Source organism: Cornus florida, unplaced genomic scaffold, assembly GCF_030987335.1.
Source record: "Cornus florida cultivar Cherokee Brave unplaced genomic scaffold, ASM3098733v1 CherokeeBrave_3.0.0_Hap2_Chr08, whole genome shotgun sequence".
Taxonomy (NCBI): domain Eukaryota; kingdom Viridiplantae; phylum Streptophyta; class Magnoliopsida; order Cornales; family Cornaceae; genus Cornus; species Cornus florida.
The window spans coordinates 35,840,154-35,863,498 of record NW_026775578.1 but is presented as its reverse complement, the minus strand read 5'-3'; the positions used below and the strand labels follow the sequence as shown (position 1 = coordinate 35,863,498).

Genomic DNA, 23,345 nt, shown 5'->3' with positions numbered 1-23,345 from the left:
CACTTGCCAAGGATCTAAGGTAGATGGTTTCTCAAAGATAGATAGTTGACACAACACATCAACTGGAATAACCCTTGCCAGTGTTTCTTCAGAACTTGATGCACTGCAGGCTAACCGATCGGCATCCTCGTTGCATTCTCTCGGCAATTGGACGAACTCAATTCTATCAAAGCCCTTTACTTCACGTATAACGGCAGAATGGTATGCCTCCATTGTCTCATCCTTGGCTCCGTATTCCTTAGTTACCTATCGAATGATCAGCTGCGAATCGCTAAAAGTAACTAGACTTTTGTCCTTCGATAAGCGCCAAATATTGCATATTTAAGCGCCCTTATTTGTATTTTTTAAGTCCATTAGTTGGTTTGTATTATATAGGTTATCTTCATTTGCATGTTTTTATTTATTTTCAGGTTTGTTTCCCAAAAAGGAATAAAAATGACATTTTGGTGAGTTCTTGAAGATCAAAGCATACCTAGTCGGGGCTCTACAGTTTTGCCAAGCTAATATGTGCCATTGAACTTATGGCACTCTTTGCAAAGTGCTAAGAAGAAGGATAGCATCATCGGGCCGAGCCAAAGGTCAAATTAAGAGAAGTGTTTTTGAGCCCAGAAGCATTGCGGGCGCCCGCTAGCCTCATGCACAAATCCTGCAGGCGGCCACCAATTTGTGATCATTGCATTCAATTCCAAAGAAAGAAAGAAATGCATTCCAGTAGCCTTAAAATTTGGCGGCTGCCCGCCAATTCCTGTGGGGGCCCCGCCAGTTGCCATTAGTAGCCCCAGGTGCCCCATTGCCAACATGTGGATGCCAGCCTTGACACTCTGTGGGCGCCCACCAAGTTGTAGACAATAGGTCGTGGGCTACATTGTTTCACCCAATGTTGTCCCCTTGACTGAATAAATGGCTCTGCACTCTTCTAGGGATTTCTAGTCACGATATTAAGGGAGTTTAGTATGATTTTTTGCCTATATTTGTGGCTTGAATCATTGTAGAACATAATCCAACATTGTAAGGTTTTCTAGAGAGAGAAATATTGTGTTCTTGAGAGTGTGGGTGTATTTTGGCTAGGAGGTGCAAAAATGGAGGGGAAGATCTCCTCAACCTCTTCCTCCCATGCTTCCATGGGTATAACTCCCTTTCTAGGGAGGTGATGAAGCCCTTCTTTGTAAGCATGCTCTAGTTTTGTTTTTAATTTGGGGAATGAATCATGTATATGGTAGTTTCATAATCTAAAGCTCTACACTTATTTTAATGGATCTTAATTTCTATAAATAATTATGTTGAATCTATTATCTTGTCTTAGATTATATTTTCTTATGATTCTATAGCTTGCATTTTTATAGTGAGAATGGAAATAAGATTATGAAATGGTTTTTTAATGGCATATTGTATGAGAAGTTCGATAGTCCATAACTTAGGGCCTCCCTTTGATGGATTATTCTTGGTTTTTAACTTCATGTGCTATTACCATTTGATTGAGGAGTTTGATAGTCTTTAACTTAGTGAGCATGTCAAAGGCTACACCCTAGTTTAGGTAGTTCAAGCATGTAAAATTTTGATAGATTATACTTGCTTCTTGATTTTATGAATTTCTTCAAGATAATGTAGCAATCTTGTATTACTACATATCATTGTCATATACATAAGTTATTTCCTAAGTTAATCACAAGCTAGCATGTTTATATGGTTGGTGGTGGATTCACTTCTCTAGCCCTCTCTACATAAGTTCCTCTCCTCTAACTCCTTCCATTTACGGTTTTATGCAACTTTCATTTCTAGTTCTTAGTGACAAACAAAACCAAACCTTATAACTCTTTCATCAAACAAAATGATTTTAAAACCTTGGTTGCCATAAACTTGCAGTCCTTGTGGTTCAACTTACCCCTATGATAGCCCTATTTTATAATGATTTATGATATTGCTAGGTTGATTATTATTGGTAGCATATACCGACCCACCAATTTTTGGCACCGTTGCTGGGGACTGCAAACAGTTTTGTAACCGAGGTTTAAGGATTAACTTTGGTTTGATTGTGAATATTATGTTTTGTGGATATTTTTCAATTTGGTTTTTGTGATTTCTTTGTTTTAAGTACTCTTGTGAGATTCTAGGGACTCAAGGCTTGCCGAGGGAAAACTGAAAAATCGTAAGTCTAGAGGACTCCCGGTAAGTTTTTCAAGTTCTAGTTTCAAAATTGTGAATATCATTCATGTGTTTAAAATAGTGATCTTTGATTTGTGAAGCCCTTCAAAGCTATTCCTGTTTTACTGTATTGCAAAGCATCGGTCCTTGTCATGGCTATTTATTTTCTGTCTTGTTGATAATTGAGGAGAAAGGGAACATTGTATGTGGATATTATGGGGAAGGGGTATAGTGCTTGTTATGTAAATTGTGTTGTCGATGTTGGGCCGTAGGTCATTATATTTGCCAACTCTTGAAGAACCAATTGACATAAATTCACTTAAAAGGACTCTTAGAAGAAACCTTAGGGAATTTGAAAATATAAGAGGAATTAAACTTGAATTTAATACAATGGTAGGAAATGAAGAAAATGTAGGGAATGAGGAAATCAATAATGACAGCGCTAAAATTCCAAATGTGGTACCTATGACTCTTAGGAACCATTTCATCCCTACAACTTATGCCTCTCTTTCTTGCATAGTTATGCCAAACATCGATGTAGCCCAATTTGAGATCAAATCTAGCACAATTCAAATGCTTCTATCCTTTCATGGTTTTGAAAATGAAAACCCTTATAAGCATCTTGATGAGTTCCTTGAAATCTGTTCTACCATCAAGATGAAGGGTTTCCCTGAAAATACACTCTATTTGTGTCTCTTCCTATTCACCTTAAAAGATATGGTAAAATATTGGTTGAACTCCCTTGTTGCAAATTCCATCACTACATGGGCACAATTGCAACAAGAATTCTTAAAAAAAATAGTATCCGGTTAGTAAGACCAATCAAATAAGGAGTTCCATTCTTAGCTTTTCACAAATCGATGGGGAACAACTGCATGAGACTTGGGAAAGACTTCAAGACCTCCTTAGGAAATGTCCGCACCACCTAATTCCAAAATGGCAATTGGTGCAAGCTTTCTACGATGGTTTAACCGAACCACGTAGACTCATGGTTGACTCATCATGTGGAGGGATATTCATGTCTAAAAATGCGGATGAGGCTTGGACCTTACTCGAGAATTTGAGTGAAAACTCATTGCAACATAATTCTCGTAGGGCTCCAACCTCAACCAATGCAAAGAACACTAATCTATGTCAACCAAAGACAATGAGGTGGTGGCTTCCCGAGCGTACGCACAAAATAATGCACAACACTTTGAGTTTGGAAATTAGTGTCAAGTGGGCACCATCATTTAAATTCATAAACCGCTTAACACCTATACTATGTAGTAAGAGTGAGAAGGGATCGTCCCAAGGGATTGAGGGTTGTACTAGGTTGAGGAATCAAGATTAGGGTTAGTAGGTTGAGTGATCAAAATAGTGGTTGATTGGTGGAATTAAACTAAGAAGCAGCTTAAACTATAGTAAACAATAATGCAATAAAGATAATGAAGGAGAGAGAGAGATCTTGGGGTTTAGAGATCACCACCAAGCAAAGCTTTTTTACACCTTTAATGAATGATTAATGAGGGGAAAAACATGTATTGCAACAAGGTATGTGTGTGTGGTTGTTCCAACAAGCATGGATAACAAATTAAGCATACATTGTCTAAACAACATGGTGGATATCACAACATATCAAATTAAGCCATTAATCCTTCCTTTAGGCTCACAATCCAAACACATCACAAGGTTAGAGATAAATGTTACTTGCTTTTATAAGTATGGAACATCAATAACAAGCATGGATTGTCCTCCTATTTAACATCTAAACTACAACTACACTACAATTAAGCTAATGATATGAAATTAAACTAATTAAACTAAGGGAGATGTATAATCCATCAAGAAATGAGTATGAACCATCAAATAAACCACAAGAACATTCCATTAAGCACTATCTCTTGACAATCTCTAGATCTATAGCATCAATACACATAGACATGCATCAATAACACAAGAAATAGAGACAAACACATGAACATCTATTCTATCATACATAGACATGTGGATAGAATGAAATGATCAATTGGAAGCATTAAACCACATAAATCATTGAATAAACAAGATCTATATATATAAAAGTGTCAAGACATGAATCACAATACAAATCCCCTCAAAAATGCATAAATCAAGAAGTAGAAAGCATGCTTAGGGCTAACTTTAGCCCCAAGAGGATGTCTAGCCACTCATGGATGATGTCCTCCAGCCCTCAAGGGCAAGCTCCATGGAAGAAATATGCTCCTTAGTTTATGAAGAGTCTCCAATTGTGTCTCTAGCCTCCTCCTCTCCTTTACTTCCTCACTAAGTATTATCTTCTCTAAGTATGTGTATATGTGTAAAAGTGGCTCATATTCCTTATATAGGTGGGTCAAAAATCACCCCCAATAAGTTGGGCTTGTACACCAATAATCCTCTAATGATTGGATATAAGACAACTTTTAATGAGCTGGAATTTAGAATTTTCTCGGGATTTGGGAAGTTCGATAGATCGAACTTGTGGTGAGATCGATCGAACATGGCTGAGATTTATTGAATTGAAGCTGGATCGATCCTCAATGGCGGTGCCTTTTTGGATAAAAACAAATCTGAGATATTTTGAAGATATTTTTGGGAAAAGGACAAAAGTGGTTGGTAGGGTGGTAAAGTTGGATAAGATCTGGCATGTGGATAAAGACGAGAAAGTTCGATAGATCAGAGAATGATGTTGGATTGATCGAACTTTTGGGATCTCTGAAGATGACATCATGGCTTGGATCTATCTTGGAGTGCTGAGATCGATGAAAGTTGGATCGATCGAACTTTTCTTGAGATCGATCGAAGTTGCAGAAATGCCACCCTTTGCTTCATTTTGTTCTACTTTGCTCCTTTCTTTGATTCATCCCAGAATTGCTTCAATTATGCTCTTATTTGGCTGAGTTAGCTTATTTTGGGGATAAGTACCTAAAAGTGGAAATAACACGAAATCACTCTAAAGCGGGAAAATAAGATAGATAAAGGGTCTAGAATACTTAAGCTTAAGGGGCTTAAATGTGCACTTTTTAGCGCTCATCATGAAGGAAGAATCTTCTCAAGTGGATGCCATAACTCACAAATTCTATTAATTAATGACACCACATCTCTCTCCTTCGTTGTCTCAAAATTCAGCAAGTGCGGTGTATGCATCATGCACTAGCCCATTCCATCTCTCGGAAGGTTGCCCTACACCGAAGCAATTTCCTAGTAACAATTAAGAGCAAACAAATGCCATGTTTTTTAGGCCCAGAAATAATCCTTACTCCAATACCTATAATCCAAGATGGAGAGATCATCTGAATTTTTCGTGGAGGCAACTAGCCCTAAAAAATTCGACATTTCAAAATCAAGGGCATCAAAATCAACATTCTTCTCAATTTCCAAATAGGCAATTTTAGGCCTCTTTAAGTTAGCGTCCACCCTATAATCCAAATGTTCTTATTCCACCTACTGTGTTTCTAACTGATGAGATTCTCACTGCAAATAAACAAATGATGGAATCCCTTAACAAGCAAATGTTAGAATGTAACAAGCAACTCCTGACATCATTACAGCCCACTATCCAAATGGTTCATTCACATATTCAGTCAATAGCTAAACTTGAGAATCAAGTAGGACAAATAACTAATTTAATGAACCAACTTCTTCAAAGAGATAAGGGAAAACTTCCCGCTCGACCATTTAAGAATCCTAGAAGGATCCATGTGATTAACGAAGTCCCTCATCCGAGTGGGCCTACTCATGAACATGTCCAAGCAATCACCACCCTTCGGAGTGGTCTAATTTTAGACAATAAGGTTGATGGAGGAACAAATGAGAAAGTTCTTCCTCCCAAAAATCCAAATCCTGGCTCATCTAATCCAAATTTCACTCCTGAAAATCCAAAGTCCAACACTGAAAATTCCAAGCTTGTCACCCCAAATGTGGAGACCTCTTATGAGCCTAAGGCTTTGTTTCCTTAACGTGTCCAAGAGTCGACACATTTTGGGAACAAAAGCTGTAAAATTCAGGACATATGGGAGGTCTTCAGGTAAGTAAAGATTAACCTACCTCTCTTGGATGCTATCAAGCAAATTCTTCCCTATGCCAAATTTCTCAAGGATTTGTGTACTCAAAAACGCACTTCCAAAAGTCATTTACCAAAGAAGGTAAGACTAATTAAACAAGTGAGTGCGATAATTCAACACAACACTCCTCCAAAGTATAAGGATCTGGGTGCCCCAATAATCTCGTGTGTCATTGGTGACAACAAGATAGAGAATGCCCTCCTTGACTTAGGAGTGAGTGTGAACTTGATTCCGTATTCAATTTACTTACAACTTGGGTTGGGGGTTCTTAAGCCAACCATCATGGTCTTACAACTTGTCGACAGATCGGTCAAGCACCCACGGGGCATTCTTGAAGATGTCATCATCAAAGTGGATAAATTCTATTTCCCGGTAGACTTTGTGGTTCTTGACACGGAATCGGTCCATGACCCAAAGAAACATATTCCCGTGATCCTCGGTAGGCCTTTCTTAGCTATGGCTAATGCTTCGATAAATTACCGAACTGGGGTGATGGATATCGCCTTTGGAAATATGCAAGTCAAACTGCATATTTTCCATGCAACTCAACATCCTTCCGAAGAGGATGATTGTTTTCTCATTGATGTTGTAGATGAAGTGGTCGAAGAATCTATCCCCTTCATTCTAAGCAAGGATCCTCTTGAAACTTGCATGCCTCACTTTGATTTCGCAAACTTTGAGATCGATCAATCCATCCAAGAAATAAATTCTTTGCTCGGCATTGGTGCTATCATGGACTTTCCTCTTTACAAAGTGCCAAGAGAACCACTTCCTCAACTTTCCACTACTCCTCCGGTTTCTTCATTGAAATCTCCACCACAACTTGAGTTAAAGCTGCTCCCGGTCCACCTCAAGTATGTGTTTCTTGGTACAAATAAAACTCTTCTAGTCATCATTGCATTGGACCTTTTAAAGGACCAAGAAAATAGCCATTTAGCGGTGCTACAAGAGCACAAAGAAGCTATTGGCTGGGCAGTGGCTGATTTGAAAGGAATCGACCCTTTTATTTGTATGCATTGCATTCATATGGAGGACAACGCCAAACCTTCTAGAGAGATGCAGCGCCGATTGAATCCAAACGTGAAGGAAGTGGCCATAAAAGAAGTGATCAAGCTATTTGATGTAGGAATCATCTATCCCATCTCGGATAGCAAGTGGGTAAGTCCCACTCAAGTTGTTCTTAAGAAATCCAGCCTCACCGTTGTTGAAAATTCAGCGGGAGAGCTCGTGCCACAACGCACCACCACCGGGTGGCCTGTGGGCATTGACTCCCATTCATTGATCAAATCCTAGAAAGGTTTGCCGGCCAAAGTTACCACTATTTTCTTAATGGTTATTCTGGCTATAACCAAGTGGCAATTAATCCTCAATATCAAGAGAAGACCACATTCACATGTCCCTTTGGAACCTTTGCCTATAGGCGAATGCCCTTTGGGCTATGTAATGCATTGGCAACTTTCCAAAGGTGCATGATGTCCATATTTTCTGATATGGTCGAAAAGTTTTTGAAAGTATTCATGGATGATTTTTCTGTCTTTAGATCTTCATTTGACTCATGTCTCCATAATCTATCCCTTGTGCTTCAAAGATACAAGGAGACAAATCTGATTCTAAGTTGGGAAAAGAGTCATTTTATGGTCAAAGAAGGCATTATCTCGGGGCACGTTATCTCTAAAAGGGGAATTAAGGTCGACAAGGCAAAAGTCGAATTGATCTCTAACTTTCCTCCTCCAAATTCTATCCGACAAATCCGTTCCTTTCTTGGTCATGCCAACTTTTATCGCCGCTTCATCAAAGATTTTAGTAAAATATCCCGGCCCTTGTGTAATCTTCTTGCCAAGGATATTCCCTTCAATTTTGATGAAGCATGTTTGGAAGCTTTCAAGAAGCTTCGTACTCTTTTCTCTTCAGGCCCAATCATGAAACCACCTAATTGGTCTCTTCCATTTAAGATCATGTGTGATGCATTCGATTATGCATTGGGCACAATTTTGGGCCAGCTTGTGGACAAGCTACCGCATGCTATCGATTATGTTAGCAAAACTCTCTCTAACGCTCAATTGAATTACACCACCACTAAAAAAGAGTTGCTAGCTGTGGTGTATGCCTTGGATAAATTCCGTTCTTACCTTCTTGGATCCAAGGTCATTGTCTTCTCGGACCATGCCACTCTTAGGTATTTGCTCACCAAGAAAGAGACCAAACCCCGGCTAATTTGATGGATACTCTTACTCCAAGTGTTTGATATTGAAATTTGGGATAAAAAAGGGACAAACAATGTTGGCGCTGACCATCTCTCTCGTTTACTCATTGAGAAATCTTCTGACTTTGCTACAGTTCGTGATTCCTTCCCGGATGAGCAACTGTTTCAGATTTCTCATACAAATCTTCCTTGGTTTACAGATATTGTCAACTACCTTACGGTAGGAAAAATTCCATCCAAATGGTTCAAACAAGAGAAAGACCGGTTCTTCTCCCAAGTCAAAATTTTCTTTTGGGAAGATCCGAAATTATTTAAGTATTTCCCAGACCAAATCATCCAGTGATGTATTCCCGAAACTGAATTCTCAAGTGTCTTAAATTTTTGCCACACTCTTGCGTGTGGAGGACATTTCAGCGCTAAGAAAATTGCTGACAAAGTCCTTTAAAGTGAATTTTATTGGGCCTCTCTGTTTTGGGATGCTTACAATTTCTGCAAGTCGTGTGAGCATTGCCAAAAGCTCGGAGCCATGTCTAAAAGAGACATGATGCCCCTTTTACCCCATCTTAATTATAAAAAAATTTTATGTATGGGGAATTGACTTCATGGGACCGTTTCCATCCTCTTATGGCTATGAGTATATTCTCGTAGCGGTGGATTATGTGTCTAAATTGGTTTAAACTAAAGCGACCAAAACCAATGATCATAAAGTTGTGGTCAAGTTCGTTCAATCGAATATCTTCAGTCGATTTAGTACTCCAAGAGCCCTCATCAGTGACGGAGGATCTCATTTCCGTAATCGCTATGTCAAATTTGTCATTCTTAAATACTCCGTCATTCATAAGGTTGCACACCTTACCACCCTCAAATGAGTGGTCAAGTGGAACTATCTAATCGTGAGATCAAGCATATTCTAGAAAAAACGGTTCGACCGGACACAAATTTTTAAGAGTAAACGAGAGAGATGGTCGGACAGAAAATGTTAGCGCCGACAGGTCAAAACTTTCTCTTCAAAAGCGGGACTCCTAGCATTTCCTTGAGAATATGATGGTTGATTAGGAAACTGAGAATTAGCAAATTGGTTTCCTTATGATTGAAATGGTCTATATCCTTGGGAACCTTGGCTTTGCATTGGAGGTGGAACATATTTCCCTTGGCAACTACCTTGGGGAGGGTTTGAACCTTCCCCTTGGTTTCACCAAGAGAAATTCGGGTGATTCCTCCAACTAGGATTATAATGATTGCCATAAGGATTAGGGTAAAGTGCAATAAACCCCCTTGAACTATACCCCAATGAGCACAAAACCCCCTTGAATTTTTAAAGTAGCATTTAACCCCCCTTAACTTAGGAGTTTGATGGCAATTTACCCAATCCGACCACCGGCAAAAAATTTCGCCGTTAAATTGAGTCCCTGAATACTATAGATAAATTAAATGACCATTTAACCCTTATCATACAAAAATACCATACTACCCTTATATTATACATATTGTTACCCATTCAACCCAAAATCCCAAAATCCCTAATTCTTCTCTATCCTCTTCAGTCTTCACCAAATTTTCTCTCTCTTCTCTATCTCCATTGAAGACCAAAAACAGAGCTGTTCGTATTGCCAATCAAAAAAAAGGAGTAATAAAGAACAGTCTAAAAGTGAATTTCAAAGATTGAAGATTTGGGTGTATTTTGTAATCCCTTCATGTTGTGAATTGGCACAACAGGCAGGAGAAAGTAGAAACAGCAAATGAAAGATTACCGAACGGCGGGTTAGTGGTTGCATGCCCAACTTCTCGAACGGATCTCTCTAAATATCTTGGTTCTTTCCATTTCCCCTCCACCAAACGAGAGCGGCGTGTACACCAAACCGAGAGCGACTTCCACACCATGAACTTCTGCGATGGCCTTGATTGGAACACCACGGCGATTTTTGTGTTGCTGTGACAGAATATGAGCAGGTCGTTTTTGTGACCTGCTTCTCGCCGTGGATGGTAGTGACCTTTAGGTTGCTACATGTTAGAGGATGGGGTCGCCAGTACTGTAGTGACCCAGCAAGCTATGGAGGACATGGGTTCCTCTGTATTATATCTCTCTGTGTGTCCATCTCTCTCTATATTATATACACATATACAATATTGATATTTTGTATTTTTTTTTTTACAGTATGAGTTCCTCTATATCTTCTTATATATGTATACATAGTTTAATTTTGGTTGTGTATGTGGCGCGCGCACACACACACATATATATATACACTGATGTGTAGTATTTTCTTTTACAAAGACTGAGTTCTATTGGTGAATCATCTTTGAGTATTCGAAAGGGTCTTTTCTAGAACTGGAGATGTTTTGTCGTGAAAAGGTAGCCGTGTACATTTCTGATTCCAAAAACAATATAGGTTTTTCCCTTTTTTAAGTGCAATGCGGGTACTTGCAAGTTTCAGGAATGGTAGGTTGCTTCCTTGCACTATGTTATCAGTTTAAACTGTTAGCATATCCTCGAGTTAATTTCAATCTGTTAGGACTTTGAACATTTAGCATATCCCTGGGTTACTTTCAATCTGTTTGCTATTGGTGACGCTATACAGAAATAAATCAATGCCCAGGCAAAAAAAGAAAGTGAAATTTAGCCTCAAATCAAATTAATAAAGGTGATCGGTTGAAAATTTGGGCATTGTTTCTATTTGAAGCTTCACGCTTTACAATTCATGATGCTGTTTTAACTGCCAATTATGGTAATTTGATTCTTCATCACATATCATACATGTCCTTAACTTGATGGAGTGGGGATTTGAACTTGGGCTATCACACCACATCCAGCTATTGTGTTGATCATGGCAATTGACCAAAAATGAGAATTTGACCTAATTGAGTAATTAACCTGCTGCACATAGCACCTAACCAAAACTGGTAATTTGACCTAATAGAACAATTTACATGCACTTAGCTACTACACATATATTCTGCACATAACACCTGCACATATATACACTAAGTAACTACTACACTAATCTACTATTCATATATCCTATATTTAGTACACTTTATTGCACATATCATTCATCAAATTCACTTACCACCTGCACATGATACACACAAATATTAAGTCACAATATTAATTCGCATAGTGCACTAGCAAACATAAAATTTAACAACACAAACATTAAGTAACAGTCTTCAAAGATACTGAACTTTTATTACATAACCAAATTAATCTTAATGTTTCTATATCCCAGTCATCAGTACTTAATTAACAGAACATTAATATTTGGTCATTCTTCTTGTCAACATAAACAATAAGACAAAAAAATGATTTAAAGGTCATTCATGTTAACAAAAGCCATTAGTTCAGTACCATCAACCACCCAAAAAACTGTAACCATCTTCACTACCAACAAGCATAGTCATTGTCCATCATTGACCTGTGAAAGCATAAATTACACATGTTCAATATTTAAACAAGTTTCAGTAGCTACCTAAATAAGAAAAATAATGAAACACACCTAGAAGATGAAGCCTGTGTTGATGCCAGCTGAGAAAATGTTATGTTTTGAACCTATTATGAACATACACATGTGAGAAGGTTTGGAAATCACCAGCAAAGAACTATATTTACCGGAAAAAGAAAAAAAAAATTAATTAAAGTGTACCTCCTGACTCTGATTTGAAGGTACTGTAGTAGGAATTTCAGTTCTAGCAACTCTTCCTCTTTCACCCCTCCTTCCCCTTCCTCTCACTGGTTGTCCTTTTCCTCTGCCAATAATTGGTGGTCTACCTCCCTTTTTTGGTGGAGGTTTCTCAATGACCAAAGGTGTAGAAAGTTTACAAGTCCTTGAGTTATGACCTTTAACCTGGCACTTTGAACATTTCAGCTGTTGCTTTAACCTACTAAGCTTAGTTGAAGTATTAGTTGAAGTACTGGGCTCATCATTTTTCTTGTTCCTAGCCTTCTTTGGTCTTCCAGTGGGTTTCCTAAAGGTTGGTGGAAGCAATGGGTTGGAGGGTTGTGCTTTCAACAACTGTCTCATAGGGAAAGGATGTATTAAACCAGAATAGGCCTTCAAGTATGTTTCCCTATAATAATATGGATCAACATATGACTCAGGCAGGTCCTTCCTTAAAAATATGCATGCTACAACATGCCTACAAGGTATACCAGTCAAATTCCATATTTTGCAACTGCAAGTTTTCTTCTCAAGATCAACTGCCTCGCCAATGCCAAAGCATTCAACATCATACTTGTTATGACCAGCATAAAGAACCTTGCACATCCTTGCTTGCCTTTTCACTTTGTTCAAATTCTTTTGAATTTCTGGACACAATAAACCATCCTTTGATTCCATCCATTCTCTTTTCTTTTGGAACCTCAACATTAAATGTCTTCTGATCCACTCCAACATGTATATAATTGGTTTGTCCCTTGCTTGAAGGATGACAGCATTCTAACTCTCACACATATTATTGATCACCATATCACTTTTTGATTGATATGTGAATCTTGATTTTGACCATAATTCAGGTGGCACATTGTGAAGCCAGCCATAAGCTTCAGCATTCAACACCTTGATATTCCTCATATGTACATCAAAATCAGTTTCTGTGAAAGACCTTGCTGCTTCCCACAACTCATTTTTTAGTTGTTGCCCTTTGAACCTGAGTTTGAAGTTCTTATATAGATGCCTCACACAATATCTATGGTTTGACCCATCCATTATGTTCTCAAAAGTGTCAACCAGACCCTGCATTCACAAGAAAAATATTTCAATTCTAAACTAACAAAATTTTTAAATCACATATAAACTGAATAATGTTAAATATACTTACTTTTTGTCTATCAGATATGAATGTGATTTCTTGGTAAGGCCCCACAGCATCCATGAGCTCTGACATAAACCAACTCCAAGAATCCCTTGTCTTAGACTCAACCACAACAAAGGCAACTGGGAACATTTGTTCATTTCCATCAATAGATACAGCACTGAGAAGGTGACCCCCATATGGTCCCTTTAAGAAACAACCATATACACCAATTAGTGGTCTACACCCTTCTTTAAAACCCTTTCTCATTGCAGCATAACAAATAAAAACCCTCTGAAATTTTCTCACATTTTCTTCAGCTGTGGGCTCAGTTTGAATTTTAACTACACTGCCTGGGTTTGATGTAAATATCAAATGAGCGTACTCCCTCATCTTTTCATATTGTTCTACTTCATTTCCCTCAACAACATCTAAAGCCTTTCTCTTTGCTCTTCTTACTTTGTAGTCTGACACATCAATATCCAACTCACTTGCAATAGTACGCTTAAGTGTATTTGTTGGCATGCCTGGATTAAATCTCACTTGCTCTAGATACTTATTTGCTAAGTAGGTAGATGTGGCTTGTCCATTTGTATGAAACCAAAGGCAGTTATTATGCTCTGGAACATATGTCTTCACTATTATGCAATCCTCATCGTTTGGCTTGCTTGCAAATATCTTCCAACCACAACCCCCCTTACATACTACAGAAATCCTATCCCCATCATTTCTTTTGAACTTCAAATCAAACCTTTTCTTCACTGCTATTTCTCTAAGTGCTAGTCTGAAATCTACAGCTGTCGCAAATTTCATGCCCACTGCTATTTCTTTTTCCCCCAAATCCTTTGAAGGAATAAATTCTTGGTGCTTAGGACCATTACCCTCATCATCATCTGATCCACATGCACTTATCAACTCATCAGTAGGAGCATAATCAGATTCAACCTGTGCAAAATCTGTTTCAACTTGTACATAATCATCAGTTGAAGTTAAGCCCTCATTTTCTGCACTATGTGTTGAAATTGAAATTTCTTTCCCTTGCAGATTCAACATAGCTGCAACAATGTATAACTTGACCAGGTTGCCTTCCCTCTGAGCTTCATAGTTATAAAACATCCTTAGTACATCTAAATCACATCTGACCTCTCTGAAGCAATGCTTACCATTTAAGAATGGTACTTTATAAAACACTTCTTTGATATCCCCACATCCCAAATTATTTGCCATCTCTTGGATATCAGTATAAGTCATAAGGTATGGGTCTACACTTTCAATGAAGGATGTAGCTTCTCCTATGTATGTGATATGGGGTGTTTTTGAAAAAAGACCTCCATAATGAAGCTCAATACTGTAAAGGTGCATCTACAAAATTTGTACAAGACAGGTAAGTACTTTAAACACACTAAAGAAGTAAAAAGTGGAAAGAAAAAAAAAATAGTGACTTAAATGCAAGCACTTTAAAGGTGCATAAAGACAAACAATAACTTTGAAGTGTAGGATAGGGTCAATGGTCACAAGTGCATTACAAGTGGACAGTTTCGAAAAAAAGAAAAAAAAAAAAAAAATCAAACTACATTTAGCATGACCACTCAATCGCAGGGTAACAAATTCAATAGCAACTCCACACTTCAATAATTGAAAAGGACCTAAAATAAATAAACAACAAAGACCATTCAATCACAATCCAAACATACAAATGATTTTACTAGGGACCACTAATGACCAAGTTGTTGCCTACTAAAAACATTATTGATGTCTGATGCAAAAAAGAACAAGCTTTTGGTACAGAACTTTAAAAGTAGATGCTTTCAACACTATATAACAAAACATGGAAGAATCTAAAAGTGACAACATATGCAAATACACAATCAAATTTATGTCGCCCAAAACTTAGTAAATCACTACTCATTTTTTTTGCAATTTTTACTTAATATGTTTCAGTTGCTTAAATTTTCGAGAGAGAGAGAGAAAAAAATAAAATAAAATAAATCTTTCACAGGTCATTCACAGGTGGAAAAAAAAATCAAATAAAACCAAACATCTTGGATTAACATACTAAACCCTAACATAGAACAATTTTCACAAAAACTTAGTAAATCACTACTCATTTTTTTTGCAATTTTTACTTAATATATTTCAGTCGCTTAAATTTTCAGGAAAAAAAAAAAAAAAAAAAAAAAAAAATTCTTTCATAGTTGAAAAAAAAAAAAATTCAAATAAAACCAAACATCTTGGATTAACATACTAAACCCTAACATAGAACAATTTTTAGAAAAATTTAGTAAATCACTACTCATTTTTTTGCATATTAAATCAATATTAACAAACTAATGTGCTAGGGTTTAGAGCTTTACTGAGTAACCCTTGAAGATCAAGACTGAAGATCGAACGAAAGCACGAATTTGATCCTGATCAATAAAGTTTTATCTCTCTGTATTCAATATATGAAAGCCTCTGTTGATATTATACTCCGTAAATGGGGTGAATGAATAGTGGTTGGTGATAAGAGTGTCAGTTACAGTGATAAGGGTGAATGTGTGTCAATCATTAATTCACTGCCTCCATAAATAAAAATGGGTCCCACATCAATTTAACAATTTTATTACTTATATTTTTTTTTATCTGTTTTATTACTTATATTGATGCGTTTTATTGAAGGGATAAAATGGTCTTTACACATTTCCGATTACAAGATGTCACCGGCAAAACTTTCTCTGTCCTAAAACTTAACTAAACTCATAGTTTGGGGGGGTTATTTGTAGTTGAGGGGGGTTTGTTGCACCTGGGGTATAATTCAGGGGGGTTTATTGCACTTTACCCTAAGGATTATTCCCTTGATTAACAAAAATTGCATTGACTTGTTCATGATGCTCATTTTGCACATGTCCATGGGGACAATTGGAAGTAGAATGTAAAACACTTGAACAAGTCATACATGTCTCATTGGATGCATGATGGGAATGGTTAGGGACGGAAGATACTTGATTTGTCGAGTTTTGGTTGATCAAGAATTGATCAAACCTTTGAGATAAGGATTTCATCTCAGCGACTATTTCATTGGAATAGTCAACTTGATGTAAGTCAACACTCTTCCTTCCACTTGAATTCCTACAACTATTGGAAGATAAAGTTCAATGCAAAGAATTTTCACTCATGCTCTCATAAAGACACCACACGTCATCCTCATGCCTATCAATGTAAGAGCCACCTATGGAAGCATCAACCATGCCATTGTAATTGTCCGATAAGCTCTCAAAGAAATATTGAACTAATTTCCATTTGGGCATGTCATAATGTGGACACTTCCTAAGCAATTTTTTAAATCTTTCCCATGCTTCATGGAACGTTTCCCCATCCCCGTGTGAAAACTCTCAAATTGAGGTTCTCATGGCCTTGGTCTTAGAAATCGGATAGTACTTTTTCAAGAACTCTTGTTGCATTTTTACCCAAGAAGTTATTGAAAAAGGCCTAAGATTGTTAAACCAATATTTTGCCTTGTCTTTAAGGGTGAATGGAAAAATTTTAAGCCTTAAGACCTCTTCCGGCATGTCCGTGTATCTCACGGTGGAACATACTTCAATAAACTCATCCAAATGCTTGTAAGGTTCTTCACTTGGGAGTCCATGATAGTTAGGAAGCATTTGAATAGTTTATGGTTTGATCTCATAATGGTGTGCTCTAAATGGTGGTAATTGAATGCATGTGGGTGCATTGTATTCATAAGGCACATAGTGATCTCTTAAAGCAAGGGGAGGATTAGCAATTGGAGGTGCAACATGGGCACCTTGATTGCCTTGAATGATGGGAGGTGGAGGAGCATAGATTGGCCTTGGCATTCCCAATGGAACTTGGCCTTGTTGTTGTTGTGGGTGAACAAATGGCCTCGGCAACCTAATGGCACTTGCATGTTATCATGATGCACATTGGGGTAGAGGATACCTTGTTGGTCTATATGACCAAGGTCCTCCATATGGTCTTTATTATGTCCTTCCATTGATGAAATGGATTGACCAGAACTTCCTCTTCCCCTAGGGTTTCGAACAACGGATTCAAGATGAAAATTTAGAGGGATAAGAATGGGTCTTAATGATCTACGACTATGCATGCACAATACAACACAACAAGCAATAATGACAAACACTTCACCTTCACAACAAATCAACAATCAACAAACTTCCTCCACATACAATGATCCCATACTCCCATGCTATTAACAATATGCAAAGAAAAGTAAATTGCCTCCACATGGGCTCACGATTTATCTAAGAATTGAAATATAAGCCTCCACGTAGGCCGACGATTTAACTAGAGATTGAGTTAAGAAAGAGCTCACAAAGGGTCCTTTAGCACTTCAATTTAATTTCAATTTTTAGCCTTGCAAATTTTTAGAATTTTGCCTTTTTCTTTTGCTTTTGCTTAGCTCCTTGCTTGGAATGCTCCTTTGCTCATCTTCTTGCTCAATGCACCTAGTCAAACAAAAACCAACACAATAAGTAACCAAAATAAAAACAAAGTAAAGACATAATCAAAAGAGTACTAATTCCTAATTGATTCCACAAATACGACGTTGCCTTCAATCAATCCCCGACAACGGCGCCAAAAACTTAGTGGTTGTCGCACCCCAAACCCAAAATTTGTGCACCAAAAGATAGTGGTGTAGAGCTATGATGAATGTGCCCAAGTTTTACATTTAGAAATTGCCACTACTACCTTTAACTAAAAATATAGCTAGGGCAAGTAGGGATCGTCCCAAAGGATTGGTGGGTCGTACTAGGTTGTAGAGTCGAGATTAGGGTTAGTAGGTCGAGTGATCAAAAGATTGGTTGGTAGTTGAATTATACTAAGATGCAATTTAAACTAAAGTAGAAAATTAAATGTAATGGAGAGAAAATAAGAGAGAGATCTTGGGATTTAGAGGTTACCACTAAGCATAGCTTTTCTACACCCTTAGTGAATGATTAATGAGGGGGAAAACATGTATTGCAACATAATGTGTGTGTGTGGTTGTTTCAACAAGCATGGATGACAAATTAAGCATATATTGTCTAAAGCAACATAGTGGATAGCACAATATATCAAATTAAGCCATTAATTCTTTCTTTAAGCTCACAATCCAAACACATCACAAGGTTAGAGATATATGCTACTTGCTTTCATTAGTATGGAACATCAAACAACAAGCATGGATTGTCCTCCCATTTAACACTTAAACTACAATTACACTACAATTAAGATAATGACATGAAATTAAACTAATTAAACTATGGGAGAGGCACAATCCATCAAGAAATGAGTATGAACCATCAAATAAACCACAAGAACATTCCATTAAGCACTATGTCTTGACAATCTCTAGATTTATAGCATCAATATACATAGACATGCATCAATAACACAGGAAATAGAGATAAACACATGAACATCTATTCTAGCATACATAGACATATGGATAGAATGAAATGATCAATTAGAAGCATTAAACCACATAAATCATTGAATAAACAAGATCTATATATATATAAATGTCAAAACATGTATCACAATACAAATCTCCTAAAAAATACATAAATTAAGATGTAGAAGGCATGCTTAGGGCTAACTTTAGCCCCAAGAGGATGTCTAGTCACTCATGGATGGTGTCCTCCAACCCTCAAGGGCTAACTCCATGGTAGAGATTGCTCCTCTTCTTGGTTGATAGAAGAACTCCAAACTTGTGTCTCTAGCCTCCTCCTTTCTTTTCTTCCTTACTAAGAATATGAAAATTGTGCCTCCTCTCTATTCTAAAGTATATCAAGTATATCTCAAAAAGTGGCTCATATTTCTTATATAGGTAGGTCAAATATCATCCCAAATGAGTTGGGCTCGTACACCAATATTCCTTCCAATGATTAGATATGAGACAACTTTTAATGAGCTAGAATTTAAATTTTCTCGGGATTAGGGGAGTTCGATCGATCGAACTTGTGGTGAGATCGATCGAACATGGCTGAGATCTATCAAATTTAAGCTGAATCGATCCTCTATGGCGGCGCCTTTTTTGATAAAAACAAATCTGAGATATTTTGAAGATAGTTTTGGGAAAGAGACAAATGTGGTAGGTAGGGTGGTATAAGTGGATAAGATGGAATCTTTTCGATCGATCGGAAGAAAGTTGGATCGATCGAACTTTGTGGGATCTTTAGATAAGGAAAAAAGTGCTTGGATCCATCTTGGAATGCAGAGATCGATGAACTTTCGATCGATCGAATATTTTCTGAGATCGATCGAACTTGCTGAATTTCCACCACTTGCTTCCTTTTGCTCCCACTTTGCTCATTTCTTTATTCATCTCAAGATTGCGTCAATTATGCTCTTATTTAGCTGAGTTAGCTTATTTTGGGGATAAGTACCTAAAAATGGAAATAATACGAAATCAATCTAAAGTGGGAAAATAAGATAAATAAAGTACCTAGAATACCTTAAATGCGCACTTTTCACCGCTCATCACCCGCCAAGCTTTGGGCCCTCATTTAAACACCTATATTTAAGGCGCATTATAAATCCTATAACTCCCTCTCTCTCATTCTAGCCGACCCAGCCTCTCTTTCTTCCTCTTCTCTTTCCTAACCCTACTTCCTACTTCCATCTCACCCTTTCGCATATCCATCCTTCTCTCAATCCCTTATCTCTAAATCCTCTTCCTCTCCATTTTGCACCAAGCAAGAGGGATTTTGTTTGGTTTCTCCATCATTTTAGGTAAGTTTCTTCTACTCTTTTTCTTTTAAGTTTTAGTATAAATGGAGGATGGGATTGCATGTAGTAGAGGTTTGTGATTATTTTAGGGCTATTGTATGTCAATTACAGGTCAAAATTTTTGGGTTTTCTCATCTCTAATCATCCTTTGGCTCTCTTCCTTTTCTTCTTGCACACCAGGTGTTCGATAAATTGCCTGAACCAACCCCTTCTTCCAAATGGCTCCCAAAACTTCCTCCAAGCGTACTCGTTCCTCTGAAGGACCATCCGAGGACGCTCCTACTCCAAATTGGGTTGAGTGGCCTATTGAAACCGAAGCTAAATTTTATCATTAAGGATGAGTTTAAGGAAAATCTGGAGACGGCTTAGTCGGTCAAAAAATTGAATGATCGTGGCTTTAAAGCTCTATTTAAGCCATACACTTCGGCATTCTATCCGCGTATAGTCCGACAGTTATACTCTAACATGTTTTACTCATGCGCGGAGCTGGAAGTGATTAAGACAACCATTGATGGTATGCCTTATGCGTTCACCATTAATGACCTTGTTGCGGCCTTGGAGTGCTCATTGGCATCTCCTTTGGATGAGGACCACCAACCTCTCTACGGTGTTTTCCCAGAGGATGTGACTTTGTCAGACATTGTCTATGAGATGTGCCATAATAATTATACCGACAATCGCAAAACAAGCACGAACAAGTCATATCTTTTATGCCGGCTGTGGTTCATAGACTCCGTCTTGGCTAAAAATGTTCTTCCAGTCCCTAAGCACTCTGAATGTAAGGGCATTTTTCAGAACACCCTTAAGCAGCTAAGAAAGGGTATTGGTTTTGTGTTCTGCAGCTTGTCTGGACCAACTTCTCAAGGTCTATAATGATCTATTTGTTGCGCAGTCAGATAATGCACTGACTTGGGCACTTCCTTTCCCATATCTCGTTACCAAACTGCTCAAGAACAAAAATTTCAAGGCACAACGTAATAAGGAGCTGAATACTAAGGTATTCCTTTATAACCTCGGTGCCTGGAAGTCAAGCACAGTCCAGCTTAAACATCTCAGCAAGTACGTATTGGTGGTGTGCTGAACTAGAGGGGTGTTGATGTCCCTATTGCTCCTGCACAGGCTGCTCCTGCACCTGTTGCGTCGCCTCCACCTGCCATGTCCCGTGCCGATTATGATTCTCTCAGCACCTATCTTGACACACTCCAGTTATGAGTCGAGACCATGGAGGGCACCCTTACAAATTTTCATAAGGAGACTCAGGAGGGGCAGCAGGTATTGCAAGCCATGCTGTAATCTTTGATTGACCGAGCACCAGGCGAAACCGGTGGCTCATCCTCTTCTCTGATGATGGGGTGATTTTCTGTTTTCCGTTCCTATTTTGATTTCTAGTAGTACTATTTGGATTTATTTTGGGCCGCGTTTAGCATTCCTTTTAGTTTATGTTTTGAACTTATAACTACGTTTCTTTTTGCTGTTTTGCATGGATACTCAGTTTTTGTTAAATAAAATTACAGTTGTTTATTTTGATCTCTTTTTATGTTCCGTATCATGCTTGTTATATATATTTGTATTGTTGACAGGTTTTTAGATTCAAGTTTGGGGGCGTGGCTTCTGGAATTCACATGGTGGCATGTTGTCACTACGCCACTGATTTTCCTCCTACTTGGTATTATTGCTCCTTTTACCTTTTTTTTTCTTCATTTTCATTCTTTGTCTTCTCATATTAAGGACAATGTGACATTCAAGTTTGGGGGTATATTTTGGTATGCATTTTTTATTTTTGTATGCATTTTTGTCTGTATGTGCTAAATTGTTCATGTAAATTGAAAGATAATAATTTTTTTGGAAAGCAATGATCGGGTAATCTTGGAACTTGTTGGAGATTAAAACATGTGCTTAATACTTTGTGTATAAAGGCAAATGATAATTTTGAACCAAAAAAAAAAAAATCTGAAATGATCATGTGGATTCAATTGGTTTGTATAAATGCTTCAATTAGATTTTCAACGGATTTCATTCTCTTCTATGCTTCACGCTTCACAGATGCACACCGAAAACTTAATCTTGAGGCATGCAACCCGATTTATCTTGACCATGACTCAGTTGATTTGAATTGATGACCCTAATGAATGGATATCTTTGGCATGAATCTTAAAAATAAAAAAAAAAAAAAAAAAAAAAAAAAAAAAAAAGAAGGGTTGAATAATGAAAATGAATTGCTTAAATTCGTAGCCTTGCTAACTCGAGTTATTAAACCCTTGGAGTGTCCTTACACTTAGCACCCTAAAGTCATCCGGTTTGGGAGTTGTTGGCCTAACACTTGCTACATGGGTTAGTTAGAAAGCTTAAGGGACTTAGGCATTGCACGGTCATTCACAAAAATAAAAATAAATAAATAAGGTTAGTTGGAGTTCGTAGCCTTGCTAATTTGAGTTATTAAGCCTTTGGAGTGTCCTTACACTTAGCACCCTAAAACCATCTGGTTTGGGAGTTGCAGGCCTAACATTTGCTACATGGGTTAGTTAGAAAGGTTAAAGGACTTCAACATTGCACGATTATAATATATAGATATAAAAAATAAAAAGAAAAAAAGAAAAGAAAAAAAAAGTTGTATTTTGAATAAAATCATGCCTTAAGACCTCATTTAAAAGGGAAATTCAATGATTTGAAGACTTGTGTTCTTGAAATGGGAAAAAGAAGGTAAAAGCTGCATATTGGGAATTCGGTTCACTTTTAATGAAGTTAGAGATGATTTCTTTTATAGATATGACAATTGAAGTATTTATATGGACTATGATGTTGATACATGATAATTGAAAAATGTTTAGCCATTTTGTTATATCAAGGCCTCATATACACAAGGTAGTCTTCATAATGATTCCATCTCCAATGTTCTCTATGTTCTAAGTTGCATTTGAGCTTTATGCATCTTCTTACACCATGTTTGATATTTTTTGGGTAGCATTCCAATTGTTGTCATTTCATTAAGTACTTCATTTTGGTTTTGCTATGGGACTAGCAAAATGTAAGTTTGGGGGTGTGATAAGCGCTGAATATTGCATATTCAAGTGCCTTTATTTGCATTTTTTAAGTCCATTGGTTGGTTCTATTGTATAGGTTATCTTCATTTGCATGTTTTTATTTATTTTCAGGTTTGTTTCCCAAAAAGGAATCAAAATGACATTTTGGTGAGTTCTTAAGATCAAAACATGTCGGGCCAGGACTCTACAATTTTGCCAAGCTAATATGTGCCATTGAACTCATGGCACTCTCTGCAAAGTGCTAAGAAGAATATAGCATCATCGAGTCAAGCCAAAGGTTAAATTAAGAGAAGTGTTTTTGAGCCTAGAAGCATTGCGGGCACCTGCCAGCCTCATGCACAAATCCTGTGGGCGCCTGCTAATTTGTGATCATTACAT

The 23,345-nt window shown here is 37.5% G+C and overlaps 1 protein-coding gene and 1 pseudogene across 1 annotated transcript; one reads left to right on the top strand and one right to left on the bottom strand.

Moving 5' to 3' along the window:
- Positions 1-12,839: 12,839 nt before the first annotated feature.
- Positions 12,840-14,556, bottom strand: LOC132270049 (uncharacterized). The gene is made up of 2 exons (XM_059771262.1): positions 13,222-14,556; positions 12,840-13,136 (listed from the first exon to the last, which is right to left on the bottom strand). Exons 1-2 carry the CDS (start codon positions 14,554-14,556, stop codon positions 12,840-12,842), a joined length of 1,632 nt encoding a protein of 543 aa, XP_059627245.1.
- A 1,923-nt stretch (positions 14,557-16,479) lies between these two features.
- LOC132272161 (small nucleolar RNA R71) lies at positions 16,480-16,578 on the top strand (annotated as a pseudogene).
- The last annotated feature ends 6,767 nt before the right edge of the window (positions 16,579-23,345 follow it).

What these genes read in the sequence shown, in the direction of transcription:
- LOC132270049 (XM_059771262.1), bottom strand. Translation starts at nt 14,556, where the DNA reads ATGCACCTTTACAGTATTGAGCTTCATTATGGAGGTCTTTTTTCAAAA. An exon ending in TCATATCTGATAGACAAAAA is followed by an intron (nt 13,137 to 13,221) that starts GTAAGTATATTT and finishes TTGTGAATGCAG; the next exon opens with GGTCTGGTTGACACTTTTGA.